Source organism: Hyperolius riggenbachi, chromosome 2, assembly GCF_040937935.1.
Source record: "Hyperolius riggenbachi isolate aHypRig1 chromosome 2, aHypRig1.pri, whole genome shotgun sequence".
NCBI lineage: Eukaryota > Metazoa > Chordata > Amphibia > Anura > Hyperoliidae > Hyperolius > Hyperolius riggenbachi.
In genome coordinates, this window is record NC_090647.1 from 267,000,931 (window position 1) to 267,024,846 (window position 23,916).

Sequence of the window (23,916 nt, forward strand, 5' to 3'; positions counted from 1 at the left end):
TTCTCTCTCTCTATAAGTCTGACCTTTTTTAATATGCATGCGAAGAAGGTGTATTGCGAAAAAAATTTAAATTATAAGCTTGTAAATAGTAATGAACGCAAAACTGAAAAAATGCACCTTTATTTCTAAATAAAATATTGGCACCATACATTGTGATAGGGACATCATTTAAATGGTGTATTAACCGGGACAAATGGGCAAATAAAATACGTGGGTTTTAATTATGGTAACGTATTATTTTAAAGCTATAATGGCCGAAAACTGAGCAGCAATATTTTTTTTCCATGCTTTTCTTATTATTCCTGTTGAAATGCATTTAGGAAAAAAAAAATTAGCAAAATGTACCACCCAAAGAAAGCCTAATTGGTGGTGGAAAAAACAAGCTATAGATCATTTCATTGTGATAATTAGCAGAGGCATAGCAATGGGGATAGCAGCCATAGCTGTTGCTATTGGGCCCCGCGGCAGCCCTACGTCACAGGGGGCCCGCAGCTGCCTGAGAGGACTTTTTTTTTTTTAATTATACTGCCGGCTTGGACCCCCCTACCTCACCTCGGCGGGCCCCCCTACCTCACCTCGGCGGGCCCCTCTCCCTCACCTTGGCCGGCCCCCCTCCTTTTCCGAGCGGTGGGAGGTGCGGCATATTCATCAGGCTCCGGCGGGGTAATCAGAAGCTAGAGGTTCAGCTGCCTCCCGGGCTACGCTGTCTCCTCTGTATGCCACGTGCACTGCTTCCTGGTTTATTGCGCGCGGCATACAGAGGAGACACCGTAGCCCGGGAGGCAGCTGAACCTCTAGCTTCTGATTACCCGCCGGAGCCTGATGAATATGCCGCACCTCCCGCCGCTCGTAAAAGGATGGGGGACCCTGGACCCCAGGTGAGGCAGGGGGGGTAGGAGTCGGGCCCCTACCCCACCAAACTACCCGGCTGCCTAACTCCCGCCCGCTCGGCTACCTAACTGCCCGCCCACCCATCCATCCAATCACCAACCCATCCATCCACACATCCAGCCACCTAACTGCCCACCCGCCCTCCCACCCGGCTGCCTAACTGCCCACCCGCCCTCCCACCCGGCTGCCTAACTGCCCACCCACCCTCCCACCTGGGTGCCTAACTGCCCACCCACCCGGCTACAAAACTGCCCGCCTGCACACCCGGCTACCTAACTGCCCACCCGGATACCTAACTGAAGGATACCTAACTGCCCACCCTCCAACCCCCGGATACCTAACTGCCCACCCTCCCACCCCCGGATACCTAACTGCCCACCCTCCCACCCCCGGATACCTAACTGCCCACCCTCCCACCCGGCTACCTAACTGCCCACCCTCCCTCCTGGCTACCTAACTGCCCACCTGGCTACCTAACTGCCCACCCTCCCACCCGGCTACCTAACTGCCCACCCTCCCACCCGGCTACCTAACTGAGGGCTACCTAACTGCCCACCCTCCCACCCAGCTACCTAACTGCCCACCCTCCCACCCGGATACCTAACTGCCCACCCTCCCACCCGGATACCTAACTGCCCACCCTCCCACCCGGATACCTAACTGCCCACCCTCCCACCCGGATACCTAACTGCCCACCCTCCCACCCGGATACCTAACTGCCCACCCTCCCACCCGGATACCTAACTGCCCACCCTCCCACCCAGCTACCTAACTGCCCACCCTCCCACCCAGCTACCTAACTGCCCACCCTCCCACCCAGCTACCTTACTGCCTACCCTCCCACCCAGCTACCTTACTGCCTACCCTCCCACCCAGGTACCTATCTGCCTACCCTGCCACCCATTTAGCTATCTCCCTACCCAGCTACCTAACTGCCTACCCTGCCACCCAGCTACCTATCTGCCTACCCTGCTACCTGTTAGAAACTATATGGTAGTATGGTACCCCTGAACCACACACTCCACACTCCACTGTTAGAAACTATATGTTTCTCTCGGCAACACAACTTTCCTCCAGGACCAGCGGAACTCTAGTAAGAGCTGCAAACACTACTCATCACAGCACACAGCATAGGAGATAGACTTCTGGAGGCATCTTCCAAATTCCAAAAGGTGTATTCAATACACAGATATACAGATATAGTTCGTCATATCTTAGCCAAGCAGATTCTTCTTTAGTAATTCCGTTGTGTTGCAGCTTCTTGATTACCTTCCTAGTGAAGGTAATCAGGTGATCTCCTGTCTATACTACGTTACATCTAGACTAACTATGTACAGCATACATTATACCACATTACTTAAAGAAAGGAAATAATTATGGTTCCAGTCAGTAGAAGTCAGTAGATGGAGAGCGTGAAAGCAAGAGTAAGAATGCACTCCGTTGGCCCATCCGGATCTTTAATACTGACTAGGAAAGAGTTAAATGTGACCTCATCTGAGCCCTCCCCCAGAACCGACTTTTGGCTTAGACCCCTAGTGGTGTCTTACTACCCACCTACTCGATTAATATTCCATGATCCCTTTCACTTACATACAGGAATGTTCTGTTTTATAAATATGGCCTATGTTGATTGTTCCCGTTGTCCATTTGTCTGGGACAGTGTAGGCCTAAGACCTTGGACTAGGAACATCTTCTCAGTATCTGCTTGTATCATCTGCTTCAAGCAGACACTGAGATGCTTCTGCCTGCATCACGAAAAACTCTATTTGAAGGTATACTCTGCGTACAAGCCTTTTACCTAAAACTCAGTCCAGATAACTGAGGCCTACTTAAATTATAACACTACCCAACTGCCTACCCTCCCACCCAGCTACCTAACTTCCTACCCAGTGCAGTGCCTGCACCGCAAATAGCCTGCCAGCCTGCCCAACCACCCTCCCTCCAGGTAATTAATGTTAGCCCACTATAGACCTGGCTACATATATACTGCATTTTGTGGGGAAATCTGGCGACAATCTGATTGCATTTTGTTGGGGAAATCATCATACTACATGGAAGTAGTTAAATTGGCCAATCAAAATTGAATGTCTGTAAACCCCTTAACTCCTCTAGATCTTCTATCACAACTATTTTACACACTAAATAGATGTCTCCTGACAGGGATCGGTACCAGATCCCTTGGGAGACATCAGTAGGCCGAGGCTGTACAGACGCATACTTAGCCTGCAGGCAAACTACTTGTTCTGTTTCAATGCTGAGGGGCGATGTTATGGCACAGATGTGACGTCATGGGTGGGGCAAGTTGGGAGAACAAAGCAATCAGCTGTTGCCTGGTCAAATTGATCTGCCTGGGGTATCTCTAGCTGGGTGGTCATCAGTAGTCAGGGGCTGTAGTACACACCCGGGATAACCGGCAAATCTGGTGATAATCGGCTCCTCAACCAAATTTAATCGATTTATGTGTAAAGGTGGCACTGTAATACTGCTTATTTATTTTTATCATCAATCTACTTTTATTGATCATTTGCTGTACTATTGATGTGAGGAGACATCTACAGACTCATAACACCATTTTGCTTGTCACACCAAAAAGCATTAAGTCTGTGACTGCTGATTTGGGCTACAAAGGAAATTTATATACTTTATTGACAAAATGACTCTGTCATCTTGCGGAATGATTAATCCTCTTCACTTTATCTTTAGAATCAAATATGTAATTTTTTTCCAATGGCCAGATTAGTTTATGGTTAGTTTAATTACTTTAATTACAGTAGTAAATCTCATCTTCCCAGGTGAAAATACTAAATTAACAAAACTGTCTATAGACTTCAATTACAAAATGTTATGCTCGTGTGCATTGCAGACCAAGTAAATACATTTCTATTTGAGGAAACACGTTTTTGGCTTCAAGAGTGCCTGCAATACTCTATCAATTAATGCTAAGGGTAAATAATGTGTTCTCCAAATATTCCAGTTAATCAAAGAAACCAAAGAGGGAGAACTAAAAGGAGGTGCTTTCAGGGAATATTAACGGTGTAGATTGAAAGTTATATTGTTTATGATAAATTTATTAACTCAAAAAAAAATTGTAATACTGAATGCATATAGCTTTAATACAAGAGTCCTATCTTAAGGGAATAGCCCACCCTATACTTACTAACAGACGCTACCCAGTGATATATTGTAGTAACTCTCTCCAGATACAAAAACAAAGGGGTTGGCAATCTTCCTCTCAAAAAAAGTAAACATCTCAGGAATAGAGACATATGTAGATGAGGAGGGGAGATTGGTTAAAGGTATGTTTAATGCAGGGCTGTGGAGTTGGTACAAAAATCTTCCGACTCCAACTCCGACTCCTCAGTTTATGAAATCACGACTCTGACTCCAACTCTGACTCCGGGTACCCAAACTGGCTCCGACTCCTCAGTCTAATACTTAACAGGAATGTGGATTTTGTACAAAAATCAGCCGACTCTGACTCCCGACTCCGACTCCTCAGTTTATGAAATCAATGACTCCAACTCCGACTCCGGGTGCCCAAAATTGCCCCGACTCAGACTCCTCGACTCCGACTCCAACTCTGACTCCACAGCCCTGGTTTAATGCTCAAAAACTCACGATTGGGGTGTCTTATGCCGCAAATAGGGAACAGGTATTTCTTCTTAGACATGTTCTGAATACACTGGATACGTTTGCAGAAGAACCAGTGGGGCTATCAGGGGACCTAAACTTTTTATTGGATTCTAGCGTGGACTCTTCCGTGGGGAAAAACAACATGAAATATGCTACAATAAGGGGGGCAAAAACATCTTTAATTAGTAGACAACCAGTGATATCTAGCGCCTCCAACACCCAGCAGTTAGAGACTACACCCATTATTTCTTCCCACATAACTTGTATGCACGGTTGGACTACTTCTTTCTAGCACATCATTTGCTTTCTGAATTGGTAAAATCAGAAATTGGCACTGCAGCTTTGCTGGATCACTCTCCCATGTCTCTTGAGATGAGGGTTAAAGAGCATAGAATAAATCCCCCTAATTGGACCCTTAATAGTTCCCTATTACAGTGTATAGAGATATCAAGAAAAATCTGGGAAGAAGTATAAACTTTTTTTTTTTTTTTGGAGACAAATGACACGACAGACATAACTGCAATGACAATATGGGAGGCGCATACATTTGCAATTAGGGGGATATTAATACAAGAAGGAAGTAGAGCCAAGAGTGATAGAGAAAAAGTTATTAGATCATTTGGCAAGGATAAGGAGGTTAGAGATACAAAATAAAAGCTCTTTCTTGAGAGGACTTGGGGGAACTCACAATTGAGAGAGATGACCTTAACCTTTTAGCAGCAATTTATTTAGAGGCTTGCTAGTGCTCCAGGCCAATCTATTTTAGCACATTTTTTTATTATTTGTTACTTTTCTTTGCTACCAATTATTACTGCTATAATGTATACACATTACAGCAGTACTTATGTGTATACAGTAGTAAATGGCTGCTTGTCACTAGGGGGCAGTGTAAGACAATAACAGAGGACTAGGGGTGGCTCGAACTTCCGATTTTCGGTCGCGAACCTCTGCAAAAGTTCGGTTTGCGCGAACTTTCACGCACCGCAATAGACTTCAATGGAGAGGCGAACTTTGAAAACCAGAAACATTGATGGAAAAGATGTTTCAAGGGGTCGAACATCTGAGTTTTTGCATGGCGGGGTGGGATACACGCCAAAAGTCCCGGGGAAAATCTAGATTTGACGCACAGCAGCGTTTTAAAGACAGAAATCACATTGCATGCTAAATTGGAGGCCTAAAGTGCTTTACAACATCTTGCATGTGTATACATCAATCAGGGAGTGTAATTAGTGTACTTCTTCACACTGACAGACCAAACTCACTGTGTAACGCACCGCTAACAGCTGTTTGTGTAGTGACGGCCGTGCTGGACTGGTGAGCAGCATGGCGAGATTGCTCTTAGTGATATCGGGTAATGTCTGACTGCCTTATCAACTTTCAATGGTTCTTTCTCTACCATTATGTTTAACCACAAGAACATTTATGCGTGCTCAACACCAAGCTTAACCCTTTCAAGTCAGGCTGTGCAAATCTGGCTAAAATGGCTTACCATGAGGCATTGCTCATGCAAAAATGCATTTGCTTTCACATGCCAAACTTTGCAGGGTCGAAAACTAATACCACGAAGCGGTTGCCCTGCGGGAATTAGTTCATGCTATATAGCACTATCCAGGAGCGCCACGGGGAGGCTTCCCAATGCCCCCATACAACTTTCTCTACCATTGTTAAAGCTTACATCTATTTTTTTAAATTACTTTTTCTGCTGGCTTTTCAGTATCTTTAATGAGAATCTGTTATGGAGGGCAAGTCTGCCATTCATTCAACTGTGTGAAACTTTCGATGGTACTCAGTACCATGGTGACATGGGTAATGGCTGGGGAATCAGGGTACCATTCCGGTCTGGAGTGGGAGCCTGAGAAACGGCTACCACCACACATCCAAGGAAGGCAGCAGGCACGCTGTGGGCAAAGGAGCAGGAACGGCTACCACCACACATCCAGCTTCTAAGGGTACAATGGTTAATTTGCATATATTCAGCAGTGGTGCTCTGGGAGACATCTCGAGCTCACTCCAACCTGAATTATCGCAAATTCTTTCTGTTTTAGGAAAGCACATTTTTGTTTTTCTACCACACATCCAAGGATGGCAGCAGGCATATCACGCAAGTCCCAACTCAGGGAGGTAGTGAGGAAAAATAAAAATACAGGTGGACTCTTTCGAGGCCCTGCTGTATATGAGACGAATAAAATTTAAATCCTTTAATGAGAATCTGTTATGGAAGGCAAGTCTGCCATCCATTCAAGTGAAAGGTATGCACTGACTGCCAGGTATAATACAATGTGCAGTCAAAGATGCAGTGAAAGGTATGCAATGACTGAAAACAGCTGTTTGTGTAGTGATGGCCGTGCTGGACTGGTGCGCACCATGACGAGAGTACAGGTGATGGCGGCTTTCCAGCCCATATGGTTGCCGGGCTGAGGTAGCTCAATAACAGAACAGTGACTGTCCAGCTGATCGAATTTAGTCTGTCCACAATAAAGCAAAGATCTTATTATCTTGGGTGTGAACCCCCCTCCCCCTCTCATTGTGATACGCATGCCCCTTCACCGGGGCAAGGTAACGATCACGAAGAGGAATTGACACATGTACATGCCTTTTGTTTTGTTGTTACAGCTGCAGTGCAGCCAGAAAAATTAGGCGGGCATGTACACTCGCCAGAAAAATTATTATAGCGGCCGCTGCGTGCACTCACATAGGTAGGTGCACTAAACAGGTAGGTATGCAGTGATTGGTATTACAAATGTGCAGCTGTCACACACACAAGTAGTCACTGAATGTGCTGGGCCTGGCAGTGGCACAGCAGGAATTACCAAGGGGCAAAGGGCCAGCTAAGACTGACTGACAGGGCTGTATATGCAACACAAGTGTCTGTGGGACACACATACAAAAAAAAAAACAAATCACAAGAACAACATTAGCTCTCAAAAGAGCTGTTAAGGGTTGCTTTTTAGCAGTATCAACAAGGAGCAAGCTAACAAGCCTGACATAAGAGCCTATCTAAGCTTTCCCTATGTCTACAGCAGCTTCTTTCCCTTCTTTAATTACTGCAGCCACATGAGTGAGTGAAAAGGCTGACGCTGCCTGCCTTTTATAAGGGGGGGGGGGGGGGGGGGCTCCAGGAGGGAGTGTAGCCTGATTGGCTACCATATGTCTGCTGACTGTGAGGTAGAGGGTCAAAGTTGACCCTAATGATGTAGAATAGTGGGCGGGTCTAACTCGCATATAGTTCGCGGTTCACCGCGAATGCGAACCAAGAAATTCACGTGAATAAGTTCGCGTGCAAACAGTTCGGGCAATCTCTACAGAGGACTTCTGCTTTCAGTTTCTATTTTCTGCTAGCAGAGAGACATCACAGCATTCCAAGGATTTACAGCATAACAAGTTCTGCTGGCTGAGGTCAAAAGCAGTGCACTTATCTCAAAGGAGATATTTCCTTTGAAGCTACGAATGGGTTAAAAACTTATTTTATTAAGCAAAATATAGTGCACAGATATGCTGCAGGCCTTTTTGAGTATGGGAATAAGGGCCCTTTTCCACTAGAGCGATTGTGATTGCTGAATCGCAAAATCGCAAATCGCTAGTGATTTTTAAATCGCTAGGGTTGTTACTTTATCATAGAAATCACGAGAAGTATTTTCCACTACAGTGATTCGATTTGGAAATCGCTAATCGCAAATCGCAATCGCTTGCTGGAGCGATTTTTACAATGATAATGCAATGCAAATGAAAATCGCAAATCGCAATCGCATAACAGAATTAATGAAAAATCGCAATCGCAATCGCTGGCGTTTGTGATTTGTGATTGCGATTGCTAGTGGAAAAGGGCCCTAAGGGAGGTAAAATGCTGGCAAGGGCATTAAAGTAGCCACAAATGTCAAACTACAACCCTTATATGTGAATAATCCTCAAACGAGCAAGCACCAGAGGAGTGAGTCAGTTGCGGAGGTTTTTAGGAAATACTATGAAGGTCCGTATCTGTTATGAGAGGTAAGGGATGGAGGGTCCCAAAAGAACAGATGGAGCAAAATAGTGGAGTATAAAGCAGAATCTGGTATGCCTAAAATTTTGCAAACGGCAGCAGAAAAAGATGAAGAATCAAACGAGCTGAATTCTATCAGGTGATTGCACAGACACCTAATGGCAAGTCACCAGGGCCAGATGGCTTGCTGATCGATTGCTGCAAGCAATATAAAGAAGTGTTAGGCCCTTACTGGGTAAAAGCAGTGAACTCCTTTGTGGGAGAAGGGTGCTGATCAAAATTTAATAGACTCATTGGAGTCACACATTACAGCGATTCACAAGGCAGACAAGGATCCGTCTTTGTGTTCAAACTATAGACCTATTTCACTACTTAATGTAGATTTGAAACTTTTCAGGTGGGATTTGTCTCCAATAAGGAAGCAGTGGACAATACAATTAAAGACCTTGAATCTGGTGCAACAATCACGTGACCCGGGGTCCTGTCGTGTTCCTCTCGACTGATGCTGAGAAGGCGTTCTACCGGATAGACTGGGATTCTATACAAGCCACTTTACAGCATATAAAACTAGGCAAGAGCATGAGGAGACCGATATTGGCCTTATTTACAAATCCAACCACAAAAGTTTGTGAATGGGGTCCTATCCAGGTCTTTTTGGATTGCTATCTTACTTGGCAAGGATGCCCGCTTTCCCCCTTGTCATTTGCTTTAACGTTGGAACCCCTCTTGAGGTCAATAAGGAAGAATGAGGAAATAACAGGAGTGAAACTGGAAGAGGAGGAACACAAGATTAAAGCATATGCAGACAACTTCTTTTACCTAACTAGGCCAAAAATGGCTCTGCCTAACCTCTAGCTAGAGTAAAAAAAAGGCTAATTTTAGGATAAATTTGGATAAATGTGAAGCTTTAAGAGTGTCCATGCAGCCAGGTGATATTAGGGACATACAAGAAAATTTCCCTTTTAGAAAGGCAGCAAAGATGATGACATATTTAGGGATCAAATCAGCGACAAAAACAGTGGACCTGGTTCCATTAAACTATATACACCTTAATAATGTAATAAAGAAGGATTTAGTAAATCGAGTAAATTGAGTTTCTCTTGGTTTGGGAGAATAAATATGCTAAAGATGAATGTTCTGTCCCAGTTATTGTACTTGTACCAGGTGCTTCCTGTTCCAGTCCCTAATACCCATTTCACCGAGATGAGGCGAGTCAAGTTTAAACGAATGACTCAGCCTAGAGATGGGGTGTATTCAAACCATGGGTTTCGATAAAACAAAACATGATGGATATACCATTAGAGAATGTTCCGTGGTTGACTAGTTCCTTTAAAAATAACTCTTATTACTTGCCAATTACTAGACCATACATTGTTGGTCTGGGATAAATATAAGCAAAAGGTGAGGTGCCAGCACAAGAGGGAGCAGGAGACAGGATGGTCGCGTAGGCACAGCACTGGACTCCGCTGGGGAGGTGAGAGTACAGCTTCTGCTGCAATACACTCTGCATTTACACACTGGGCTGGAGGAGTGAAAAGGGGGGCGGGGCAGATAGTGGCACAAGAGAACGTAAGGAGGCACAGGAGGACAGAGAGAGAGGCACAAAGAGGGACTGAAGGCTTTGGGACAGAGGGATGCACGGGGAGGGGGGGGGGTCTCAGGTAGCACCTAAGAGGTGGAGGCACAGGGGGACCTGACCTAAGGAGGCACAAAGAGGCAGGGGGACAGGGAAATGGGGAGGCACAGAGGGACGCAGTGGAGGACGCCTGCAACTTACACTATCCGACCCATGTGATGTCTGCACTCACTGGACCTGCAATAGTGCAGGTCCTAAGGACACCAAATTTCCTGCTGCAGACATGCAGCAGAAACAGGTGAAAGAACACCTGTGGGGGCAGAGCTTCGTTCAGGGGCGGGACATAATCCAGGGGCATGGCACTCCAGGCAATGGCCTGGAATGCCTTTGCCAATAAACCCTGGCTGGGGAGGCACATCTGTCCCCTGCAGGCAATGGCCTGGAATGCCTTTGCCAAGAAACCCTGGCTGGGGAGGCACATCTGTCCCCTGGTGCAGCTTCTGGATGCAGTGTAAAAAAACTTAAAAAACAACTGCAGAGAACATTTTAAAATGTAAAATGCTTGTAAACATACAAATAAAAAGCGTGTTTCTTCCAGATTAACATGATCCATAAATTACTTTTCTCCTACGTTGCTGTCACTTACAGCAGGTAGTAGAAATCTGACATTACCGACAGGTTTTGGGCTAGTCCATCTTTCCATAGGGGTTTCTCAGCATGGCCTTTATGCTTTATAAATACACTCCTTGAAAAAAAAATAATAAAAAGATGCTGGCCGGCGTCCCTGCTCGCTGCATACTTTTTTTGGCAGTTGGACTGAGCAACTGCCATTCACTAAGTGCTTTTGAAAGTAAAAAAAATAGAAATAAATGAAATGCTTTTGAAAAAGGTACAGAAACTTTTTTTTGATAATAAAGAAAACCCTGAGAATCCCCCATGAAGAGAAGGGCTAATCCAAAACCTGTCCACTCTGTCAGATTTCTACTACTTACTGTAAGTGACAGCAACATGGGAGAAAAGTAATTAATGGCTCATTTTTCTCTGGAAGAAACATACTACTTATTTACATGTATGTTTACATATATGTTACATTTTAAGATTTTCATGACAGTGGTCCTTTAAAGAGAACCCGAGGTGGGTTTCTGACATGAATATAAGTTCCTTATGGTAGTAGTGGAGCACTTCCTCAATGGACGTCTGTGATGTGCCACGGTTGAGCCAGCTGCACATTGGCTCAATAGCCAGATTGTAGAGATGAGACCGGCACCATCTATGTAAAGTATAAGCTCTTTTTATTGCCTGTAATCAGCTGTCATCACAACGTTTCAGGGCAGCCGCCCCTTTATCAAGCTAAGCTGTATGCCATCAAATGATAAAGCTTAGCTTGATAAAGGGGCGACTGCCCTGAAACGTTGTGATCAAATGATGGCGTACAGCTTAGCTTGATAAAGGGGCGGCTGCCCTGAAACGTTGTGATCAAATGATGGCGTACAGCTTAGCTTGATAAAGGGGCGGCTGCCCTGAAACGTTGTGATCAAATGATGGCGTACAGCTTAGCTTGATAAAGGGGCGGCTGCCCTGAAACGTTGTGATGACAGCTGACTACTGCCAATAAAAAGAGCTTATACTTTACATAGATGGTGCCAGTCTCATCCGTACAATCTGACATGAATATAAGGGCACAGAGGCTGGTTCTGCATACAATGCCCAGCCTCTGTGTCCGTATAGTGCGCCCCCAGGGCCCCCCTGCGCTCTACTGTTCCCTAATATAAAAACCACCATGCAGCTTGTCGCTAGCTGTCTGTTTACCTTTGTGCTGTCATTTACCCACCCTCCCCGCCTCCGTAAGCCGATTGGAGGAAGCTTATGGAGGCGGGGATGGAAGGGACGCAGGTGGGGAGTGGCGATATGCAGGAGGCAGGGGAGCGGCGAGTGAATGGCAGCACAAAGATAAACAAGCCAGCCAGCGACAAGCTGCATGTCGCTAGCGTGGCGGTTTTTATCTTGGGGGACAACAGAGCACAGGGGGGCCTGGGGGATACGGACATAGATGCTGGTGATAGTATGCAGAACCTGCCTCTGTGTCCTAATATTCATGTCAGAAACCCACCTCAGGTTCTCTTTATTTCACTGTATGTATACATAAATCATGAATGGCCCACTGTGAGTAAAAACATAATTTTAATTAAGCACATCAAAAAAATATATATACATTCTGACATTTATTACATGGTGCCATTTTTACTGTTGGCAGGTGATGTAGCTGCTGCATGCTTTTTTGGCAGTTGGAAACAGCTGTAAACAGCTATTTCCCACAATGCAGCAAGGTTCACAGACCGGAAACTGCCAAGAGTACGTACTCAGAATTTCTTTGTGGGAGGGGTTTCACCACAATATCAGCCATACAGCGCCCCCTAATGGTCTGTTTGTGAAAAGGAATTGATTTCTCATGTAAAAGGGGGTATCAGCTACTGATTGGGATAAAGTTGAATTCTTGGTCGGAGTTTCTCTTTAAGTTACCAGCAAGCAAGAAAATACTCAGAATAATTTTGGCATTCATTTTTCATCTACTTTTTGTTCGTTTTTAAATTTCAGGGTGCTAAAAAGTAATTTTAAACAAAAGATGAAAAAGAAAAGAAACTCCTAAGAGAAAACTCAGGAGAAAGAGTGATTTGGATCAGGCCCTTGGTCTTTGATCTGCCATTGTATGTTGAGAACACGGTTGACCATTGAGGGATTTGTATGCGGCGATGCTGACATCCTGGTGAATGTGGACGTTGAATTACTTTATATGTCCATCCACCATGATGTCTGCCTCGCCACAGTAGACTGCTTCTTGTCCTGGGCTTCTGGCAATTCGCCGGCTAGAAACCACTGTATATACCAGGTTATTGGAAATTCTAATTGATTTTACTTTTTTTTTTAATCTCCAGACCAGGGGAACATCGATGGGGCCATGCGTGCCTATCTCTACTTAGGATACTGGGATATACCGGATGTGTATCGGCATGTGGATTTTCGGGCTCGGCCCTCCAGTATATTGATGATGTTTTTCTTTTTTGGAAAGGTTATCTAATCTCCCTTGTGAATTTCCTGAATTATGTAAGAGCAAACAGTCGAAATATGCAATTAACATATACCTATGATTTGTAAGAAATTACATTCCTTAATCTCAGAATCCGAAAGGAGGCGGTCCGTTAAGTACTAGCACCTTTTGGAAAGATGCAGTTTTTATGTTCTCCCCGTATTTGAGTGTTTTTTGTATAGGCACTCTGGTTTCCGCCCACATTTTTAAAACATACACGAGTTGCTTTGCTCAGCTCCTCCCTCAAATAAATTGGCCTTATGGTGCCCATACATGGTACAATTTCCAATCTTACCATTTCTATGTAGTATAAGGGTAAATTAAGTGAATATACTGAAAGGATAATTTAGGCAGTTCCCTTATATTACATATAAATGGTAAGATTGGATGAAAAAAAGTGTACCATGTATGGGCACCATTAGACCATGGTAGGGATTAGATTGTGGGCTCCTATAAGAGACAGTTGGGGACTTGTCTGATAAAGATGCCAAGGCTATATAAATCCATCTTCATAATTCTCCAAAGATGATGATTCTTTGTCATGGATAATAGCACAACTGTTCACTTTATCTGCAATGAATTGTAAAAATATAACCATAAGGATTGCTAGTAATGGGCTGGCAATGTAAAGGTGTTCTCTACAAAGTTACAAGTGCCATTATCTGACTTCATTACAACCCAAATGAACTACGATTGAAAACTATAAAACAGCTTGGAGTTGGCTGGAATAAGCATTTGCTGCCCTCCACACTAAATTTCATGCCTTTAATATGATTTAAATTTAGCTCTGCATAATCTTTTGGCACACTAATCAAAAACCTAACTCGACTTAAGACTGACTATAAGATTTCATTATAGATTTCTGTATGCTCGAGTTTACCTACACATGTGCAATATAGTACAAATGTATTGACAAATACTTTCTTATTTTGTTAGACCTCCAAAATCTCATCTTTTTGAGTTTGTAGGTTAGAAGCATTCATAAAGATTTGCTCTAAAAATAATGAAACATGAAGGCAATTGTGTGTTTCTGTATACACCGTTTACACATATAGAAAAATATCAGCATATAACTTTGGAAATTGTATGTTAGCAGTATATAGTTTAAATGAAATGGAAGATTTAACTGATTTTGTCTGATTTCAAATGATAGAGGAGGCATCACAATACAATCTCCTCGGTATAATTTGGTGCAGAAATCTTATTTTGTTATGCATTTAAAATATTTTCATCTCCCTCTCTTGACAGACCTTGTTGTTGATATGTGCTTGTCAAAAATATGGAAAAACTGATAACCATATTTTCATTTCCTGTCCATGAGTACAGAAAATGCTGCAGTTGAGACCATGGTCCCTCAATCGCTATGAATCCTAATCACAATCAAAGTAACTTTTTATAAATGCATTATTGAAACTGTTACAAAAATCAAGAATATCCATTTCAGCAGCCATGTGATATTGTATGTTTAGACAATCTAGTGATCAGGTTGCTTGAGAACTGGAAGTAAAGACTTCTGCATACTGGTTGGAAACCATTGATAAGTGGACATTTAATCAACATACCGAGCATGCTAGTGTATTAATTGATCATGCATGTCACACTATATGCACGTGTGAGTGATCGATTGACATAAAGTGACAGGAAAAAAGACCCATTGGATTTTGCATAGGAAAAATATTAAAAATAAAAAAATCACACGTGTATGCTGGCTTTGCATGCCTGTCCAAATGATTACTGATCAGGAAATCAATCAGAATAATGCCATGCATCCGACAATGTGAACTAGCCCTAAAGGTGTCCATACACTGGTCGATGTGGCCAACAGATAGATCCTTTTCAGATCATAATCTGATAAGATTCCGATCAAATAATTCCACACAGTGCATACAGATATTTAATGGATTTAATCTGCCATGCCCCACAGGTCTCCTACATCTTATGTGCTTTCTCTATCCCCCCCCCCCCCCCCCCCCTCTCCCGGCAACTTCCACCTCTGGGCCATGGAGAGCGCAGTCAGATTAGTTGAGTTTACACTTACCTGTCTGCTGGTGTGTCTTCTCTCCATCGCCAGTTCTCCTCCTGGGTCACGTGACAAACTCTAGAGGCTGAACTCTAAGGGCCAGGTGACTCGTACCTTAAGTGACCACATACACACTGGTCCTCTAGGGCAGTGTTTCTCAACATTTTATTGGTATGTACCCCTTTTAAAACCCTGTACTCACTAAGTACCCCCTAGCATAGTAAACATTATCACAACTACTCCTTAACAAATATCTATTTTTTTAAAAATTCAAAACAAATATTTATTTATTCGTAGTACATAATTGGTTTTAAACAATTTCCAAGCATTTACCATTTATTTTATTTAGCTAAAATACTAATTTGGTATGGTTTAAATATCTATTTAATTTATCATTTTCTAAAACTCTAAATTTGTTATTCTTGGTTAAATATATCAAGCCCGAGTCCCCCTTGGAACCATCAGAAGTACCCCCTGGGGTATGCGTACCACACATTGAGAACCTACAGCTTGATTCACTAACCAGCGCTAAGCCGGTTAGTGAGCCTTAAAAGGTAGTGGGCGCAAACCACGTGCACTGGTAATAGTGCGTGGTGCGACGATGACATCGCACCCACTGCCCTGTAAACGTCGCACCCGGGTGGCCACTGAAGCAGCGCATTGATGCGCTATTTCGGGGGCACCCAAAGCCTTCTTGGCGCACCGGGTGCGACGTTTACAGGGCAGCGGGTGCAACGTTACCGCACACTATTACCGGCGCACCGCACTGCGGGCGCACTGGGCTGTGCGCGGATTAGCTTTGCACAGCCGTTAGTGCGCGCAAAGCTACTTATGGGGCACTAAAAGGCTTTTCACTCTGACGCTAACACTTAGCGCCGGTTAGTGAATCAAGCCCCTAGGCTCTAGTGTATGGTCTCTAGCATCTGTCATGTTACACAGGCGCTCTGGGGGTGAAGAGAAAAGGAGCACCAACAATGGAGAAGAGACGCACAGTGCCAGACACGTGAGTCTGCTTTAGGCACCAGATCCTTGCCACTTAGCGCCTTATTTGGGTGCCGCCACATACCATTATGTTAATAATGGCTGTAGTGGCTAAGGTAGAATTGCTACAAAATAACTGTAATTGGGGTGCTGGCAAAAGCCAAACCTCAAATTACATTGTCAAAAAGACAAATTAGGTAATAAGTAAGGGAATATATGGGTTATATTCCCCTAGATTACCTAGCGCAGGGAAAGTCCTATCTTGCTTCTCCCTATGCCCAAATTACAAACAGAGAGGACATTCGTACGCAGGTGAGTGTAAGCTCTGCTGCCAACACTGCATGCGCTCCTCCTGAAATCAAACCTCTCTACCGCCATGCTCCTGACCCGCCACCGATCTACCAATATCTTCCATCTGGTGCAATTCAATTGATCGATCTGGCATTGTTGGCTGCATAGATTTCTAACTAATTAAATCAGAGTGAATGAATCTGTCAGATATAGACAAAAAGATTGATAAGTGTATAGCCTTAACTGAAGCTGTTATTTTTTGACAAGGTTATTCTAGAACAATTTTAAAGAACTATCATGAAAACTTGTACACATACTTATGACATGAGCATTTCCCCCAGAGTAAAATGCACTCTAAATTACTTTTCTTTCGTTCTATGTGAAATGTTTACATGCCTCTACACTTTTGTACACTACAAAATACATGGCCACATCATTCCCTAACAGCACATCACCACCCACATCCAGTCCCCATCCTATAAGCAGCCACCCACTGATGTACCTCACATAAATTAAACTTGCCATGCATCAACACTTCCAATACACATGCCCAGGATTCCAGCCGATCCAAACCATCTTTCCCTGAAGCTGCCATCATCTTCCTTTGGTCTTAGGAGCTCAGATGAGCTTAGATATTTAACCATTTTTATTCCTACCACTGTGATGAGGTATTCATCCCTCTAACCTTCTGCACTTGTGTCTCTCCTCCAGGATGATAATTGCATGACAAAAACTGCCATAAAGTCTTCAATGTACCCAGACCCCTGTGTTATTTCTATGTCCTCTTTTTTTCACTATGCCCTCTGTTCAAATACAGGCTTACTATGTAGATGTCCAACAAATAAACTACTAACGTTACAAAAATGTTTTTCAACCCATGCATGCCTGTGTACTCTTGTTTAGCCTTCCACTTTTGTATTGTTTAGTATTCCACATAGTATAGTTCATTAGAATTACACAGATATAGGCAGTGTGTATCTCCGTGCTTCTCTTCCACTTTACACAAACACACCATCATCAAAATACACACAATTTTCTTGCCCTTTTTTTCATGATCTATATAAATCTATATACTTTTACTTCCCTTATACTCTTAATTCCTAAGTTTACTACACCAAATACATATACTGTACATACTCGTGTATACACTCACACTCACACACTCACACACTCTTTTACCTGAAAAAAAATGGGAAAAATTATACTAGTCTATAAGCCCAGGGGTATGACAGTGGTAGCCTGGGGTTGCTTGGGTGGCTAAAATTTTCTATAATAATGTGGACATTTTCCTCAGCACTTTGCAGAGTATACTGAAAAAATCAGAATCAGAATCATGTTTATTTCGCCAAGTACAACGGGGAGGTTGTACCCGGAATTATTTTTGGCTCAAACAGGGTCGAGATGGTTCAAAACACATGCATGCAATCCAACATATACAGACAGGTACAGTAGTACAAAGTAGCATAAACCTATATATACAGCACATAACTATAATGAAGGACGCGTGGGGAAGTCTGGAGAGCTGTGTGAGGGGAGCAGCCGGTGGCCATCTGCCGGTGGCGCTCGCTCAGCTCCGCATCAGCTTCAGACGCCCCGCAGTGTGTCCTGGAAAGAGTGGACAGTGAAAGAGAGAGAGAGAAAGAGAAGGGATAGCCAAAGAGAGACTGAGAGAAGAAAGATAAAGAACCAGTGCAAGAGGAGAGAGACAGAGGCAGAGTCCCCCCCCCCCCCCCCAGGGCTGCAGGCTAGAAAGCACCCCAGGGTCCGACAATCAGTCCGAACAGTGTCCATCCCTGTGGAAAGTCGCCAGGTGGAAAAACGCCAGGTGGGCCACTGAAACTTCAGATCTTGGTGGTGGTGCAGGCTGACCGCTGATCCTCCGGGCTGGGTGGTGGCACAGGCCAACACGGACCACAGCAGTGGTAGACACTGGGCGGCCAAGCAGGCTGGAGGCTGCGGCTGGTGTAGACCCTCTCCGGAGCTCAGCCTGAGGATCTCTACCACGTGGGAGGCCTGGCAGGAAGCGGCAGTGGTCAGGCCTCCTGTGAGCATGGAGTGTCCCCCCAAGCTCAGGGCCGGCGTCCTGGAGCCCCGCCAGTGGTGGAGCCCCAGCAGTCCAAAGTGGTGATGGTGCAGAGTGGATCCAGCACGGTGGAGGCTGTCAGCGGTGATGGAGAAGGGCTCCTGCTTGCTGTGCTGCCGAAGAGCAGCTGCCCGGCACACCCAGTGGAGTGGTGGCAGGCTGGCAGCCCGCTGGGGAAAGCATCGCATCTGCGGGCTGCATGGTGTCCCAGTCGGCGGTGATGGAGTGCCGGAGCAGCCGCAGGAGGGACGATGACTCATCCGGCACAGGCACACACAGTGTTCCAGATGGGATCGGAGCGGCTGGGGCCGGCGCCGCATGGTCTATCGTGCAAAAAATGCATATCTCTCAAAACAGCTCGTAATCTATTGCCCCTGCATAGTGAGGTAACTGTCGGGGATCAGTTTGGAGAGACAGTAGTTAGCCTACAATTATGTTTTCAGGAAGAAACAGGAGTTCTCAGATAAAACCTATGCAAACACATGGAGAACATTGAAACGCCATGCAGACAAGGTCAGGGCAGTGAATCAAACATGTTGCTGTAAGGTTATAGTTCCCTCCACCTGCCAGATCAGTGTGGTATGCAAGTACAATCCAATACTTGCCTCTGGCCGTAAGTACAATCCTATACCTTGCTGTATCTTCCCTCCCTGTGCGCCCGGCATAGATCTCCATTCCCTTCCTCCTTCCAGTCCGGGGCGGCATTTACATATCAGCTGAGTCCCAAACTTTCTGCCGGCAGATGCAGAGTGCGCAGAGCAGAGCATTAAGTTACCAGTCCACGCCGCCGGGATTCCTCGTTAACTTGCCTGTTGTAGTCTATTTCCTATAACATTCAGCACTGGCACACATGAAGAGAGGTGCCACTAGAGTGCGTCATAGGAAATACACTGAGACAAGCAAGCTAATGTGGAATCCTGGTGGCATGGACCGATAACTTAAAGGGATACTGTAGGGGGGTCGGGGGAAAATGAGTTGAAGTTACCCGGGGCGTCTAATGGTCCCCCGCAGGCATCCTGCGCCCGTGCAGCCACTCACAGATGCTCTGCCCCGCCTCCGGTTCACTTCTGGAATTTCAGACTTTAAAGTCTGAAAACCACTGCGGCTGTGTTGCCGTGTCCTCCCTTCCCCTGATGTCACCAGGAGCGTACTGCGCAGTCACAGACCATATTGGGCCTGTGCTATACACTCCTGGTGACATCAGCGGGAGCGAGGACACGGCAACGCAGGCACAGTGGTTTTCAGACTTTAAAGTCTGAAATTCCAGAAGTGAAGCGGAGGCGGGGCCGGAGCATCGGTGAGTGGCTGCTCGGGCACAGGATGTCTGCGGGGGACCATTAGAAGCCCCGGGTAACTTCAACTCATTTTCCCCCGACCCCCATACAGTATCCCTTTAAAACTCCGCTCTGCGCACTCTGCATCTGCCGGAAGGAGGTTTGGGACTCAGCCGACACATACATGCTGCTCCGGACTGGAAGGAGGAGGGGAACAGAGATGCTGTACATTTTACAGCATCCTATTATATACCCCTGCTTCAGTTGTGCCAAACAGGCACCAATCTGTTAGCAGATCTATGATCAAACTTAGTTACAACAAGTGGGGCTGTGATTTTAAATCGGGGACGTAGATTCTACATCCTGAAATCTACAGCAGCACTAAATTAGGACATAGAATCTATGTCCTGAAACGAAAAGCAATTAAATTGCATACAGATGATCAATAATTGTGACTTAAAAATTGTTGGTGATCATTTTGGGTGACCTATTTTAGAAGTTATCATTGTTTAGCTACCATTGAGCAGCCTGGCCTATTTTGTGGAGAGGGGACACTATAAATGGAGACTTGCCACACAGTGAGGAAAATCATAGTATACAGCAGATGGGCAGGAGTGGTCAGTAGTGATCCAACTCTGTGGATACCCAAGATGTTGACCATGGCATTGTGGGACACGTGACCTGTACTGATGCTAGATTTTCCACTCAGACGATAAAGTGCGATAATCTCGAGTGACAGTAATCTAGTGCCTGCACGTACCTTTACTCTCTATTCAAATGTATTTGCTGCACTTAAACTGCAGTTCTCTTTTTATTTTATTGCAGCAATAGAAAAAGAAATAAAGCAGTAAACACATCACCTTCCAGACCCCATGAAGATAAGTGGTTTGTTTATCCAAAGAAAGAGAAAATCCTGCAGTGAAGACAACATAAAGAGCGTCTTATGCTCAATATGAGGTCATTATAAGTTAATTTTTCAGCAGAGACTGAAAGAATAACTGCTTCATGGTTTTCGTGGATGTCACAAGCTATTCTTGTACTGCACATAAAAGAAAAACCTTGCATTTATTTCTATGAAGAATGTTACACTGCTTGGAGTTTTCAAATGTATATTGTCCTTTATATGTAGAAATTGTAATATTTTATTTTGGCCTATATTTACACATTTTAATTTGGAAGTTGCAGATGTGTTCACTACAATTTGACTGAGGTTCACAGTGGGGCGTAATGGTCGCGCATTATAAAGTCTTATAACACTGTAATGATAAGTCTAGGTGACCTTTACAGTTCGACGTTAGCGTTGCAGTGTAAATGCTGTGTTATGCTAGCACAATGCTGCAGTGCGTTACCTCTAAACGCACATGTTAACAGATACAGGGAAGCATACTTTTCATTGCCTGTATGCTTCACTGTGCCTACTGTATGAGGCGTTAATGTGCGTTAGGACTTTTTTGTTGCATTGTAATTTTTCATTGCACAGTCAACAGTGCATCACAGCACAACATCACACTGAGCCTGAGATAAATATTAGGTTAGCAGTGCATGAATTATAGCAAAAGTTCACTGGGTCTGGGTGCAATTTTTTTTCCAGCGTTCTGAACAACATGCCTGTTTATGTGCAATGTACTGTTTATGTTCTCCATAGCCGCCCATTGTTCATCAGTGGACAACACGTTGTCCAGAAAAGAGCAACATGCCATACATTTTTTTTTCCTGCTTGCAAAAACGCATTTAAGTGGAAAAAGCCAATGATTTTCAAATACCTGCATTTTTTAATGCACATTTTGTAGATATGAATATGAATGGACCTAGTGGAAATTCACTTTTTCTCAGTAGAGAGCTAAATGTAATTAATAAAAAGGAAGTCCCAGGTATGGGAGTGATTGTATCTGTTAAAGTATCAGCTACAGACAGTACATGTTTATTTCCAACTATCAGAAAATAAAATATAAATATTCTCGAACAGCAGAAATCTATTTGCTCCTGAGAAAGTAGATGTTTGCTTCACAAAATATGTACAGTACTGTTTACATTGGCTAAAGGTGGCAACTAACGGTCCAGTTTCTAGTGAAAGATTGAGTGATCGGATAATGATAATCGATTTGGTATGATTATAAAAACTCGTCTGAGTGTATTTTCAAACCAAAATTTGAATTTTCTTGTCTGTTGTGATAGATGAGAAGCAAATATTGATTCACTGATAGCGTAGTGAACGATGTACTACGGTATTTCACTTCCGATTATCTGATCACTCGAACATTAGTGGCCACCGTTTGTGCATTTCAAATTATTATATATTCCTTACATGACTTTAAAATCCACAAGTACAGCAACAAGTTTTGAAGCATCCAGTGCGCAGTTTATAATGAAAACCCTAGTTCATGCTTATAGAATTTTCATTTTTTATTCAAGATGAATAAAAGGAGTACCGTATTTTTCGGACAATAAGACGCTCCGGACTATAAGACACACCTAGGTTTAGAGGTGAAAAATCAGGGGGAAAAAATATACTAAGCCTGGTGGTCTATGGTGCAGGGGTGTCTTATGGACCTTTTCTCCCTAAACTGTCACTACCCAGAATGACCCCCATTGGTGACAGGACACCATTAACGAGCAAGAACTCACTTTTGAGGTCAGTGGAACACTCCTGATCTATTTAGCATTGGTTTACTGTACTTATTCCCCCTGTGAAGGACTGAGCCAACGGTGAACTTATATCTTTAGACCCACACATGCTGCAGCCCCCACGCTCCTCTCCTCTGCCTACCTCTGCAGACGTTTTCAAGTAGGCACCCCTAGAACTGGCGGCAGGTGATAAATCAGTGATGTCCTGAGTGTTCAGTAGCAAGGCGGGCGGGCGGCCGGCCATCCATCGGCTTGCTTACTGTACATGCAGTGAACTGGTGGCGGGTGGGAGATCGGCCATGTCCCAAGTGTTCAGGTGTGAGGCAGCCATCCATCCGCGGGCATGACACATGCTGCACACTAGTCTAAAGCCTGCATGCTCCTCTCCTGTTCCTCACCCTCAGTATGCAGCCGGTTTCAAAAATCCTGCAGCGCTACCGTTACCGGTTTCCCATACTTCCTGGTTTAAGACGTCTTATCACATGCTCACATGCTCTTTCAGGTCACGCGGTGATAGGACGTCATAAACCAGGAAGTACGGGAAGCCAGTAGCGGTAGCACTGCGGGATTTTTGAAACCGGCTGCATACTGGGGGAAAGGAGAGGAGCGTGCAGGTTGCAGACTAGTGTGCAGCATGTGTCATGCCCGCGGATGGATGGATGGCTGCCTCACACCTGAACACTTGGGACATGGCCAATCTCCCACCCGCCGCCAGTTCACTGCATGTACAGTATGCCCGCAGATGGATAGCTGCCAGCCCGCCTCGCTACTGAACACGCAGGACATCACTGATGTATCACCCGCCGCCATTTCTAGGAATGCCTGCAGATGGAGGGACAAGGAGAAGATAAAGCCGGCTGGTAATTGCTCTGCTGAAACTGTACATTCGGACTATAAGACGCACTGACTTTTCTCCCCCAGTTTTGGGGAAGAAAAAGTGCGTCTTATAGTCCGAAAAATACGGTATGTCACTACTCACACAAGTTTCGGGTTTTATGCAGCCGTTCCAGAGCATTCCGATTTGGAATAATAATCATGTGACCCAGATTTGTGCACAAAGTATAAAGCAGCCATCACATGCCCTTGCCCAATGCCTCTTTCTGCAGCCTCCTGTGATGCACAGGGAAGGATGTAAGCAGTGTCGGTGCTGTGCTCAGAGGGAAAAAATATTAGCTGGTACTCACTCCCAGCTCCTCAGTCACTGCCTTATGCTAGGTACACACCATACAATTTTCTGTTAGATTTTCTCTTAGATTTACCTGCCAGATAGCTTTTTTCCATGTTGTAGGTAAATCTAACAGAAGAATCTAACAGAAAATGGTATGGTGTGTACCTAGCATTATGTAGGTTATGATTGAATAGGGGGAGAAGTCTGTATTTCTTATTAACTTGCTGTTGTCTAAGGCAAGCAGCGTCTGAAATTGTAAAAAATAATATAGCTTTTGAACCACAGGCAGCCATTGACAAATAATTAATTG

At 44.5% G+C, this 23,916-nt stretch overlaps 1 protein-coding gene across 3 annotated transcripts in view; it reads left to right on the top strand.

The window, feature by feature from the left end:
• The window catches only part of DOC2B (double C2 domain beta), a 704,601-nt gene that overhangs the window by 248,311 nt on the left and 432,374 nt on the right, over nucleotides 1–23,916 (top strand). The window contains exon 3 of one of the 3 annotated variants that reach the window (XM_068268617.1): nucleotides 13,013–13,181. The exons of the other annotated variants lie outside the window; for them this stretch is intronic. Within the exon in view, the coding sequence (XP_068124718.1) occupies nucleotides 13,013–13,181 (169 nt within the window). The remainder of the gene's footprint in view (nucleotides 1–13,012; nucleotides 13,182–23,916) is intronic. 3 annotated transcript variants of the gene reach the window in all.